At 53.3% G+C, this 13,057-nt stretch overlaps 1 protein-coding gene across 3 annotated transcripts in view; it reads left to right on the top strand.

Annotated features, from left to right (window-relative positions):
• PFKFB3 (6-phosphofructo-2-kinase/fructose-2,6-biphosphatase 3) overlaps positions 1-11,409 on the top strand; it is a 29,367-nt gene extending 17,958 nt beyond the window's left edge. Inside the window, exons 11-16 of one of the 3 annotated variants that reach the window (XM_062210983.1) lie at positions 44-173; positions 1,182-1,244; positions 1,354-1,418; positions 2,826-2,999; positions 4,779-4,801; positions 8,697-11,409. In XM_062210983.1, coding sequence (XP_062066967.1) covers positions 44-173; positions 1,182-1,244; positions 1,354-1,418; positions 2,826-2,999; positions 4,779-4,801; positions 8,697-8,703 — 462 coding nt within the window. In that variant the 3' untranslated portion in view covers positions 8,704-11,409. The remainder of the gene's footprint in view (positions 1-43; positions 174-1,181; positions 1,245-1,353; positions 1,419-2,825; positions 3,000-4,778; positions 4,802-8,696) is intronic. The other 2 variants (XM_062210982.1, XM_062210984.1) reach the window with 2 other exon arrangements.
• Positions 11,410-13,057: the final 1,648 nt, after the last annotated feature.

The raw sequence follows: 13,057 nt of genomic DNA, 5'->3' as shown, positions 1-13,057 counted from the left end.
AGGCTCTTTGCTCTAACACCATGTCCTGTCCCTCTGCCTTCAGTCCTACCAGGACCTGGTCCAGCGCCTGGAGCCGGTGATCATGGAGCTGGAGCGGCAGGAGAACGTGCTGGTCATTTGCCACCAGGCTGTCCTGCGCTGCTTGCTGGCGTACTTCCTAGACAAGAGTGCAGGTACCATTGGGCAGGTCGTGGCCTCGGGAGGGAGGGAGGAAGGAGAAAGGAGACTCTCTTGAGTGCATGTGACCACAGACCCGTTGTTCTCACATACATCTGCCACTCTGCTGAATGAGAGGGAAGGCAGGACACCTGCTGCAGGGTCCTCAGAACCCAGTGCCTCCAAGCCAGCCTTTAGGAAAGGCTGTTGGGGGGCAATTTGATGCCCACTGGACTTCACTTCTAAAAACAGCCTGCTGAAAGCCCCTTGGTCCCCACACATCTAAGGGTCTTTGGGTTGGGTGTCAGGCTGGGGGGCAGCGCTTCTTTTCAGTTCACCTCTAAGTAACAAACAGCCTAGAAAACACTAACAGTACCACTAGGAACTTAAGTTCTGGGGTGGGTGTTGTGGTGCAGGGGTATAAGCTGCCACTTGGGGTGCCCACATCCCAAATCAGACTGCCTGGTTTGAGTCCTGCCTGTGCCTCCACTCCAGCTGCCTGCTAACACACGCCCTGGGAGCCAGCAGGGATGGCTCAAGTACTTGTGTCCTTGACACCCATGTGGGGAGACCTGGATGGAGCTCTTGGCTTCAGCCTGGCCCAGACCTGGCTGTTGTGAGAGTTTGAGGAGTAAGCCAACAGATTGAAGCTCTCTCTGTTGGTCTGCCTTTCAAATAAATTAAAAACAAAAAACAAATAAAAAAATCTTGTGTCTGTCCAGGGTTCGGCTGAATCCCTAGACAAATACAAATGGTTTGGGGAATGTCTTTTTTTAAAAAGCAAAATGCCCTGACATGTTGTGTGAAGATGGGTCTACTGCTTTGCTTTGGTTGTGTTCTTTTGGGAATGTGTCGCTTTCCAGGGCCTCCTCCCTTGTACAGGATGGGCCTGTATAATTGATGGGAGGAGACACCCTCCCCCAGGCATGGTTTCTGAGGTTCCTTGTCTCGCAGTGGCTGTTCTTCGTGTCTCCACCTGCCTGAGTCTGCTAGCTCATTGTGGGTCCGTTATCTCTCTCTTTCAGAGGAGATGCCTTACCTGAAATGCCCCCTTCACACTGTTCTGAAACTGACACCTGTCGCTTATGGTGAGTGGGCCCTGGCCCCCAGGGTGGTGGCTTCTGGTGGCTGTGACACTACAGGCAGGATCACCCCCCTTCTCGAGAGCCAGCTTCTCATTAGTTATTTCTCTTGAAGGCTGCCGTGTGGAATCCATCTACTTGAACGTGGAGTCGGTGAGCACACACCGGGAGAGGTCGGAGGTGAGTGGAGACCCCTGGAGATCCCCTCCTGGCCTTCGTCACTCAGAGGGCTCTTGTGGAGTAGTGGGACCCACAGGAAGTCTGCCTGTGCTGCCTGGCCCCTGCCTTCCAGTGGGATCTCCCTGGAGTTGCTTCTCTGTATTTGGCCTGGCCGGCTGCCTCCCGTAGCACCCCTGTGTTGTTGCCCTGGCTTCCTTTTATAGCTCCTCCAGATCTTCTTCCTCTACTTTCTCTCCATGATCTCTTCCCCATTTCTCCTTAACCCATGAAACGAACGATAGAGAGGAAGGTGCAGTCTTCCTTTAAACATAAGGGTAGCAGTTACTATTTCCTTTTCCTTTTGGGCAGCTAAAACCGTGCTTTTGAGGTCAAGAGACACTGGTTCAAGCTGGACCAGCCATTGGCCTTGGCCAACTGCACGGGTTCAGGTGCAGAATTTCCAAGAACTGGACACTGTGGGGGGCATGGAAGTGGGGCAGGGGATGAGCACCCTGAGCGACGGCCAGTGGGAGACCCAGTGCCCACTCAGAGCTATTTTCCACCTCGAGCAGGTCTGAAATTTGGGTGCTTTGTCACATTGACTCTGAGCAGATAGATTCTGTGCCTGAGTTTGAATTTACTTCCCCCAGTGCCTGGCCAGGACTCTGCAGACCATCCTCTGTCACCACGCAGGGCTTTCTCTCTGCAGAGTTCCCCAGATGGATGGAACAGGTGACTTCCGCCTTTCTGAGGAGTTTGGCCAGCAGACTTTGGCATTCAGAGACTTGTACGTGGCCACCCAGGTTGCTGCAGACAGCAGACTTGCTCTGAGGCTCCTGTGCCCGGGAACTCCTGGGACCCCCTCCCGTCATGTTGTCCCTGGATTGGAGAGCTGTGGTCTGGTCCTGGCTGGCAGGCTCTGCCTCCCGCAGGTGTTCTGCCTCTTTGGCCTCTGTGTCCCTTCCTCAGCCAGGGTGGTAGTTTGTGTGAGAACTGTTTGTGCGTGCACTGCAAGTCCAGGCTTGGCAGTCGTCAGAAAGGAAACAGCGCTGACACCTTTTCCTACCCGTCCTGTCGCGGGCTCTCTGTCCTGGGGGCTGGGAGCAGGGCTCTTCTCTCTGATCTCGTTCCCTGTGGCGATTGTATTTCCCTCCCTGCTTGGCAGGCAGACATCGTGGTGGTGTTTATCTATGTGGGTGTCTTTTGGAACCATCCAGGAAACAGAAGGAGCATGGAGGGAGTCCCCGCCCCCGCCCCTGCCCCCGACCTGGTCCCAGGGCCATTCCCTTTCTGGGTCAATCTTGTTGTATCCCTAAAATCCAGGAGCAGGGGGACCTTTATTTTGTGTGTGTGTGTGTGTGTGTGGCTTATTTACCTTCCCCTTCCTTGTAACTATCGCCTTCTCTCTTTTGTCTTTGTCTTGCTTAGGATGCAAAGAAGGGACCTAACCCGCTCATGAGACGCAATAGTGTCACCCCACTAGCCAGCCCCGAGCCCACCAAAAAGCCTCGCATCAACAGCTTTGAGGAGCATGTGGCTTCCACTTCTGCTGCCCTGCCCAGCTGCCTGCCCCCGGAGGTGCCCACGCAGCTACCCGGACAAGTCAGTGACTTACTTCCCCCTTCCCTTCCTTCCCTGGGGGGGAGTGGCAGTGGCCTCAGACCTGGGACTGTGCGTGCGCGCGTGTGTGTGCACATGCGCACCCATGTGTGCACGCATGTGTATGTGTGTGTGTGCATGTGTGCGTGTACAAGAAGCCCTCCTGGAAGTTGAGACTCTGCTGGGGAAGAGGGGGAGGGCTTCTTCCTTTGTGATGACCACATTCGCCTCCTTCCTGAGTGTGTGGACTGCACCGGGCAGCACCGGGCAGAGCAGATGGAAGAGTCAAGTGTCTGAGTCCCTTGGCATTCATGAACCATCATTTCTAGAGCCATCTGCACCAAGCCCCAATCTCGAGGTCTCTCCCTCCAGCTCTGGGCCCGCACATCTTTTCTGTCCCTCACTCTTGTCCCTTTGCTACAGCATGGCTGGGCCCTGGACCCTGGTGCCAGCATGGCCCTGAGGCCGGATACAAAGGAGAGAGCCACTTTGTCACCTAACATAGTTGTCTTAGCAGGGGGTAAGAATCAAAGCTGGCTGGCGCCGTGGCTCAACAGGCTAATCCTCTGCCTTGTGGTGCCGGCACACCGGGTTCTAGTCCCGGTTGGGGCACCGGATTCTATCCCGGTTGCCCCTCTTCCAGGCCAGCTCTCTGCTATGGCCCGGGAAGGCAGTGGAGGATGGCCCAAGTGCTTGGGCCCTGCACCCGCATGGGAGACCAGGAGAAGCACCTGGCTCCTGGCTTCGGATCAGCGAGATGCGCTGGCCGCGGCGGCCATTGGAGGGTGAACCAACGGCAAAAAGGAAGACCTTTCTCTCTGTCTCTCTCTCTCTTACTATCCACTCTGCCTGTCAAAAAAAAAAAAAAGAACCAAAGCTGAACGCAACCAGATTTCACTTCATTTAATTGGCTGTGGCTGTTAGAGGTAGGAAGGTTGTCACTTTTGAGTATTAAGATGGGTTTTCTAAAAAAATCAGTCTTTTCTTCAGAGACAGCCAAGAGTTTTTGCAAATGTGTCAGATGTAGAGATCTCTGGGTTCAAATATATAGGTATCAGCCACAGGTCTCTCCCATCTCCACTCCCAGCTCTATAGGCTGAGGGTCACATGGGCTTTGTTTCTGAGATCAGTATGGGAGGCTTCAGCTCACTAACTTCCTGGCTTATCTTTGGGCTTCCTTAAACCCTGGAATGTCTGGAATGTGTCTTGAGGTAGGCGCTGTGGCCCCTGAGGGCATTTTACCTCTGCAGGCCTCAGTTTTCTTATCTGTGGAATGGGGGAGTAATATCTACTGCAGAAGGCAAATCAGATAAGGTGATTTGGGCCACACATCTAACCTGGTAAGGACTGGACTAGGTGAGATGGCAGCAGGTGTATCCTGGAGACCTGGCTTGGGTTGCAACTCTGCCAATAAGCATGAGTGTAGGATTTTAATCGCCAGGTACTTCACCTGAAAAGACTCCTCAGGTTTCAGATCTGAGGACTTTAAGGATTGTATTTACGTTAAGAGGCAGCTGTTGAAGGTGCTTGGGTGCTGGGCGGGGGCGTGGTTAACATCTGGGGCTGCACTGACGTCGGTCAAGCAAGATACCGAGGCAGGTGCTCCTGCAGAGTTGCCAGGTCCCCAGGGACTTCTGGAAACCATTGGCTGATCCAAGTGTGTGTGTGTGTGTGTGTGTGTGTGTGTTGTGGGGGGGAAAGGCAGGGTTTGCCAGGGCTTTGCCCTACCCCATGAGGTCCTACCTTCTGACTGACCTCTCTCTCCACTTTTTCTCCCTGCAGCCTTTGCTAGGGAAAGCCTGTCTGTAAGTATTTCTCTCTGCATAATTCTACTGCTTGCACCTCTCTCTTCCTGCTTGCCAATTGGGCCTCCTGCCTGTTAAAATAGTGAAGATAAGGACAGTTTTTCTGAAGTCCGAGGTCTTCCGTGGGAGAAGGAGAAGATGGGTGTGTTGAGGGAAGAGCTGGAAATTGATTTTTTTTTTTTTTTTAAGAAAAGGGTGCAAGAGGCAGCTGTGTCCCAGGTGGCCATCGGTGTGGCTTGATATTGCTGTGGCCATAGGCTGCTTCTCCACAGTCCCTCTCTGGGCCCTAGGTGTTGTTCGTAATGGCCCTGGCCCTGGTCTGGGGTTTGGCATACCCACGTTTTCCATCCTAGAGTCAGGTTTTGGTGGTGAGCTGAATCTGGGCCTGCTACCCTTGGCCTCCCCAAGGGGCATCCTTTAGTGTTTGGAGGGAAAATGGACCCAGAGCCTAATCTGCAGAAGGAATCTATGAGGCTGTCCCCTGGGGGGCAGGTGGTGGGGCTGGACCCCCCGGACCCTGGGGAGTCCTGTGTGGAAGCCATTCCTAGGTGGCTTTGCAGTGATGCCTGCCCAGCCGGAAGCATCGTGCTCAGGATTGGGTGCAGCTGCCCCACCAGCCCCTTCTGCCTGAGTCCTCTGCAGCAGATTTCTGGGTCAGCGTCAGCGCTGGCAGCCGCTGAGTAGATAACTTGGCATCCCTGTGGCTGTCACGATCCCCAGCCAGAGAAGGAGCCAAGGCCTTCACACGGTAGAATTTTCATAGCAGCCACTATAAAATCCTAGCCTCCCTCCTCCTCCAGTCACACCTCCCCTGCTACTCGTTCTGTGCTCATGAGCATCTGTGCAGGGACTCGAGGGTTTGAGGAGTTGAGCTGCAAAGCACCGCTCAGTTTTGGAAAGCAGGAGTGGTTTGGTGTCGTAGAGAAGGTTGTACTGTGTAGGGCTTTGGAGCTCGGGAGAAGCATGATGGCACATCCCTGGTCCTGGAATAACCCTGGGAGGGGGGCAGGTGAGGCTGAGGTCAGTGACGCACCTGTGGCCATCTGCCTGGCAGGCAGCAGCAGCGCCAGCCCTTGAATGGGTCTCTGTTTCTAAGGGCTGGCGTCTTCTCTTCCCTCCCTGCTCCTCCCCACAAACCCCTGATCCTCACAATGCATGGGGGCATGGCTGGCAGCTGTTTGCTCCGGTTTACCTCCTGCAGCCTCGCCTTTCAGCTGCTTCCTGTGGTTAAGTTTTGTTTACCCAGCGGTGAGCCTGTTAACTTAGTCTTCAAAGACAAGCCACTCCCACAGCTCAGTGTCTTTGGAACTGGCTTTCCAGTGCCTAGCCTACACCTGGATCAGGGTTCTCTTTGTCTGGAAACCGGCCCTTAGGTTTGGACCCTTGATGGTGTGGCATGTGGGCATAGCCCCTTTCTTCTGACCCATTGCCTGAGGCTGCCAGGGGACTCCTACAAGGAAGGGACATGCTGAAGTTGAACTTGCTCGTCTCTAAGACCAGTGTCATAATGTCCTTGGCTAGACTCTGTCCAGTTCAACAGAAGCACATTGAGTGTGGTGTGCGCGCCAGCCCAGCTGGGGAGTCTGCGCCTTTGTTAATGGGGATTCCGTGGGACCAAAATCTATGATTCAAGTTGAGGCTGGGCTGGATTTGTACCTTGGTGGTGCTCCTGGCCACTGTCTTTGGAACTCTGGGCAAGTTAAAGCATTCTAGGACCTCAACTAGCAAACTCCCCTGTAAGCTAGAGAGAGCTTCCTTGGGGACTTCGAGCACAAGAATATAGATACAGCACTTGGCACCTGGTATAAGCCTGAAGGATGGCAGCTCTTAACCAGCAGGGAGGGCCTCGGTGTACACTGCCAGGGCTCTCTGGAGCACTCAGACTCGGGAGAGGGGTTAGGCCTTGGGGCCTGATGCCTATGACCATAAACCAGGAATGACAACCCAGGTCCTGTGCACTGCAGGGCCTTCCTGGGGCCCGGGTTAGCTGTTTGGGATCGAGAGGCCGCCTGGCATCCACAGTACATACTTTTTCTTCTTCTTCTTCTTTTTTTTTTTAAGATTTATTTTTTTATTTGAAAGGCAAAGTTAGGAAGAGACACAGGGAGAGATCTTTCATCCACTGGTTCATTCTCCCAAATTGCTGCAATGGCCAGGGCTTGGCCAGGCGGAAGCCTGGAGCCACGAGCTTCATTTGGGTTTCCCATATGTGGGTGGCAGGGGCCTAAGCACTTGGGCCATCTGCTGCTGCTTTCCCAGATGCCTTAGCAGGGAGCTGGATCAGCAATTGTGCAGCCGGGACACAAAACCAGCGCCCACATGGGATGGCGGCATTGCAGGCGGTGGCTTTACTGGCTGTGCCACTATGCTGGCCCTGTACATCCATCAGTTTTACAAATGAACATGAAAAAGAAACTGCTGCTAAAGATGTTTTTTTTTTTTTTTTCCCTTTTCCAACCCGTTTCTTCCTCTTCCCCACTGTGCGTGAAAGACGAACTGTCTGTCACATTTTCTCAAAGTTTTCTCCTTACTAACCTTGGACAGGTAAATGACCGGGTGCATGTCGCTCTGTCCCCTTTGCATCTCTCAGAGTCATGTATCTCAGCCCTAGGGCCTCTTGGTCTGTGTGCAGACTGGCCATCATGGAGTATGTGCCTTTGTGTGTGTGACAGTGCCCAGGGTTTTACAAGCAGTGCCATCGTCCTGAGGTCCTTTCCAATGTGTCTTTCATCCCCATTCCTTGTGCCCTGACCCGGGGGCCCATGCGTGAATGCTGTGGACATAACCTGCCTTGTAGTCTGCCAATGTCACTATTGCATCTCCATCCTGTGTGGGTGCTCAAAGCCATGGGCTTGTGGTCTCAGAGGGCAGGTTGGAGCCAGTAGCAATGGTGGGAGGGAAGCAGCAGCCCCTTGCTCTCCATTCCCACAGCTCAGCTGGGGCTGTCTCCCTAGACAGGAGTCCAGGTCATGCACGGGAGGCCCAGCCTCCTGCAGAGGGTCCCAGCCACAGGATTCCTGAGTGCTGCCCAGATCTGGGTACTGGCTCTGTTGCTGCGTAGCCCTGCAAGTCTCTCTAGCCCTGGACCCTGGGTTCCAGCATGGGGGTGTCAGTGGACCTCGAGGGGCTCCATGCTCTGCACTTGCTCCCTTCAGAAGTCTTGGTGGGGACCTTCGGAGTCAGAATACTTGCAAGCCTCGGGTGTTTGTTTCTCCGAGGAGTAGGTTTAGGAGGGTAAGGAAAGAGGCCCCCGCTGTGCAATGGCAGCAGCCGTGTGTGGCCGGGGCTTTCTGCTAGGGTCACTTTGATCTGGACAGAGATGGGGCTGCAGCGACACAGCCTCCTCTGCCTGGCTCCCGGCCTGGGCCTTGCTGCCGCATCCAGCCATCCCACTCATCACCTGTGTTCTTGTCAAGCTGTGTTCCCAGAATCTGGAGGCGGAGCGCTGGGTGGGTGGCCAGCTCTGCCTTAGTGGAGTCGGGAGGCGAGCCTGAGCTTCCCTGGAGGCCTCGCTCCACCGCTGCAGCCAGTGAGGGTCCCCTGTGAGGGCAGCCAGCAGCCCAACTCCAGTGGACACTGGTGCCCGGTGCTTTGTAGCTCCCCAACCTCCCAGAGCAGCTTGGTTGCACCCATAGGAGCTGCAGCCACATGGCTCCCCTCCCCTGTGCTGTTCCCCCTGGCCCCTGTGCCTGGTCCTTGTCTCTGTGACTCCGGGGCTACCTCCCGTCAAGTGCTGGGACTTTGGTTGATGACACTGTTCTTGGGTTGTGCTCTTTGGAGTGCGGGGAGCAGGGGCGGGAGGGCTCAGTGGCGTGGCTGTGAGTCTTCTGCTTTAACACACACTCAGCAGCCCCTCATAACTCCTTTCCCTGCCCCTCTTGTCTCCTGGAAACAGAACATGAAAGGCTCCCGGAGCAGCACCGACCCCTCCAGGAAACACTGAAGCAGACGCGTCGGTTCCATTCCATGTCCATCCCTGCAGCTTAGCTTGTGTCCTTCCGTCTACCCGAGGCCAAAAACCGATCCCATGGACTTCCTCTGGACCAGGGTGGGGTGGAGGGAGGAAGGGACTGATGGCTGAAGAGAAGCTACGTACGCCACCATGCCCCTGTAGCTGGGGCAGCAGAGACCCCAGAAAGGCACGTGGATTCATGGTTTCCCACGTCGAGCTGCATGCAGGCTGCCACACACTCTGTTCTCCTGGGGTTTTTGTGGTCTCTGGCCTCAGAGGACCCCCTTGAGGCTTGGCGAGGATGGTGAGCATGGAAGAGGTGAGGGGAGGCCCTGTCCTGTTTCATTGCAGTGGTCTTGCCTTGTCGTGTTCACGGCTGGGGACACAGACTAGCAGAGGATCCTGCAGCTACAGGAGGGCCATGTCTTCCTTGCTGAAGGTCAAGGGACACTTAGAGACTTGCACGTGGCTCTTTGGTACATCTCAGCCTGGGCAGGTGCCTGGTGGAAGAATGGACTAGGACACGTGCTGGGTTGTGAGGAGCGGGGTCTCTTCTCTGCAGAATTCCTCGGGCTTAGGACTCGCCGGTCTGCTGAGTGGTGACACAGCCTGGCTCTCCTGCACAGCCACAGGCCTTCCCCGGGCCTCACTTGGAGGATGGACTCACTGGATGCAGAGGTGAAAGCTAAGATCTGCTCCGCAGGGCCTCCCTCTCCTAGGGAACCCTGAGTTCCCTCTACTCTCTTCTCTGGACTCGGAAGTACCCAGGAGGCTCAGTCTCCTAGAGCTGCTTGCTTTTGCACTTTGCTGTTGGTCTCAGAAGTCTGACCCACAAGTCGCACCTTCTCTTCGGGAACGTGGATGTTTGGGTGTCAGAGGTCCTTGGGGACTTGGAGCCTCTGAATGTGGGGACTTGGGCCTGCCCATGAGATGGGGGCACTCAGAGCATTGGAATCGCTGTGAGACGACACAGAGAAGCTCCTGCAGGACTTCCCTTCCTTCGGGGCTTGTGTCACCGCCCGCCTGTCCCAGCTGAGGACGAAGGCCCTAGCCAGGGGACTGTCTTCATGTGTTTGTCGAGCATCCACCATGTGCCTGGGGCTGTGCCGGGACATTGGAGAACTCAGAAGAGTAGAATGTTGTCCTTGCCTCGTCTTCAGGGCATCTGGAAGATTTTTGCCAGGGTGGAAAGCCGGTGCACGGGACATGTAGTTCTGAATACCTGTAGTTTCTGCCTGTGGGTTTTGCCTCTCGTGCTGGGGCAGGAAGGGGTGTCTTGTGCCCAAAAGTGACACTTTGGGAACTCAGCAGTACAGCTCGTCCAAATGACCCCTTTTAAGGATGTCTCAAAGTTTCCAAGTGGCAAAGGTTACTTTTTCTTTCCTGCCTTCTGCTACTGAGCTTTGAGCTCCTCCTGCTTCTCCTTGTGTAAGGGGACAGATCCCTGGGGTGAGATCTGGGGAAATGAGATACCCTGCAGCTGGAAGTGGAGAGCTCTTTTTATTTGTCTGCTTGTTTGTTTTGAGAGGAGTGTTTCGAGCATGCACATTTCCCTGGTTGAGATTAAGTGGGAAGTGGGGGAGAACATGGCTTCAGATCCCATATGATGAAGTGTTGGGTTTTTCAAACCAACTGGTCCAAGTCCCCCCTGCCCATCCTACCTTGTTTAATCGGCCGTCTGCTTGAGTCTCTTTGCTGGATGACCTAACACTTGGGCAGTTTTCCCTCTCTCCCAGCATCTTGGGTCTCATCAGACGGAAGGGTTGTGTGCACATGCACACGTGTGTGTGTGTGTGTGTGCGCCGGCCAGTCATCTTTGAGACAGGAGGGAGGGGCCTGCCCATTTGCTCTTGAGAATGCCACTTTCGGGTCTCATCCTGTAGTTGTCAGAGCTGACGCTTTGAACCTAGGTTGGGGCGTGGTGCAGGTGCAGTTCCCATCTCGCCTTATTTCCCGAAATCAAGACATAGATGAAGAATGCTTGAACTAACATGGGGCTTTGGTGTGCCAGGGCCTAGATGGGGAGAGAGAGAGACATAAAGGACAGGCTGGAGGCATCTTGGAGGAAGTAGAATGCTGCTTAATTTGAAAGCCAGTGACCTGGCTTTGGAGGAGGCTGTGGACAGGGTGAGCGTGAGCCGCAGCTGTGGTACCTCTGCTCCTACTGAATCTTCACTCTACCCGCCCACTACCCCCCCCCCCCAAAAAATCTCCTGGGACCAATTTTCTTAACTTTGCATATTTGTTTTTGGGTGGGTTTCCCTCTCTGTATTCTGTCCTGAAACCATGGGCAAAAAAAAAAAAAAAAAAACTCTTCATTTTTGGGGAGAAGAAAAACTGTTTGAACCACACCAATGATTATCTTTCATTTGTAATACTTGAAATTTATTTTTTTATTATTTTGATAGCAGATGTGCTATTTATTTATTTAATATGTATAAGGGAGCCTAAACATAGAAAGCTGTATAGATTGGGTTTAGTTGTTCATTGGGTTTGGGGCCCTTTTATGTGTGACTGATGACTTCTCTGTTCTCTGTATATTTGACTGAATTAATAACCTGGGAGGAAGCTGTGCTCACTTTCAAACAGGGAATGCCTTTCAGAAATTTGTATATTTTGCAGTTGCCAGACCAATAAAACACCTGGTTGAAATATACTGATGAAGTGTACCTCTTGATCCTTTTCTTTTTGGTGGCGGTAGGGAATGGAGTCTTTATTTTTTTAAGATTTATTTATTTACTTGAAAGTCATAGTTACACACAGAGAGAGGACAGAGAGAGAGAGGTCTTCCATCCACTGGTTCACTCCCCAGTTGAGAGAGAGAGAAAGAGAGAGAGAGAGAGAGGTCTTCCATCCACTGGTTCACTCCCCAGTTGGCTGCAATGGCTGGAGCTGTGCTGTTCTGAAGCCAGGAGCCAGGAGCTTCTTCTAGGTCTACCATGCAGTTGCAGGGGCCCAAGGACTTGGGCCATCTTCCACTGCTTTCCCAGGCCACAGCAGAGAGCTGGATCAGAAGAGGCGCAACCGGGACTCAACTGGCACCCACATGGGATGCTGGCACTGCAGGCAGCGGCTTTGCCCACCACGCCACAGCACTGGCCCTAGAAGAAGTCTTTAGTTGACATTTATGGTTACCGTACCTCTCAGCTCTGGCCTGCCACTACATTTTCTGCCTTTAAACAGGGCATGGCAAGTGCAGATTGTGTAGTGACCACCTTTGGGAAAGAAGCTGGTTCCATTTTTTAATAACAGACTTTTTTTTTAGAGTGGTTTTAGGTTGGTGGAAAAGAGAAATGAGTAGGGAGAGTTCCTGTGGTCCCACAGGATTATTAACATCTGGCATCAGAGTGGCATAAATGTTGCAGTGAGTGAACCAGTGTTGGCACCTGATGGAGTCCATTATTCACATGAGGACCCATGCTTTTCTCTGGGCTCTGGGTGTGATGCTTTGTCTGCTACTACTGTGTCATGCAGATTGATGCAACCATTTTTATGCCTTTTGTTCCATTCTTCCTCCCCAACCCTTCCAAACAGCAAGTTTTTATTTTTTAAAAGTATTTGCTTATTTGAAGGGCAGAGTGACAGAGAGAGAGACACAGAGTCAGAGAAAAAGAGATCTTTCATCTGCTGGTTCACTCCCCGTATGGCCACAAGTGGCTGGGCCTGGGCAGGTTTAATGCTATAGCCAGGAGCTCCCTCCTGGTCTCCCCTGTGGGTGGCATGGATCCGAGTACTCAGACCATCTTCCTCTGCTTTCCCAAGTGCATTAGCAGGCATCTGGATTGGAAGCACAGCAGCCAGGACTCGAGCAAGGGTCTGAACCAGGAGTCTGGACAAGTATGGGACGCCAGCCTTGCAGGCAGTGGCTTAACTCGCTGAGCCACAGTATCAGTGTCGCATCACATAAGAGGCCCCAGGAAGCAAACATCACCAGAAGGCAGGGATCACTTTAGGTTCCTTTCCTTTCTCACCCTCCCCTACCCCTTTTCTAGACTCTTCCAAAGCTTCACAGAGAAAAAAACAAAGAAAATAACCTTTAGCTAGCTTCTATGACGACTTCACCATTCATTGCTTGCTCAAGGTGAGCCAATCGGTTACCCTGCACGTATCAGTCAAGACTCAGTACAAAAGAAGTACAGACCCGTGGCCTTCTCACTTGACCTGATTTTCCCTCCAGAGCTCAAGAAATAGTCCTGACTCCCAGGTTACTCTTTCTTCATCCCTTCATGTCTTTCCACCCCTAGCAGTGAAGCGAATGGGTGTCGGGGACTTGGCACCTCCACTTGAAGATGATTTCTAGAATT

The sequence above is a fragment of the Lepus europaeus genome, chromosome 14 (assembly GCF_033115175.1).
Source record: "Lepus europaeus isolate LE1 chromosome 14, mLepTim1.pri, whole genome shotgun sequence".
In the NCBI taxonomy this organism is placed as follows: domain Eukaryota; kingdom Metazoa; phylum Chordata; class Mammalia; order Lagomorpha; family Leporidae; genus Lepus; species Lepus europaeus.
The sequence above is the reverse complement of the archived record's forward strand: the minus strand, read 5'-3'. Positions and strand labels throughout refer to the sequence as shown.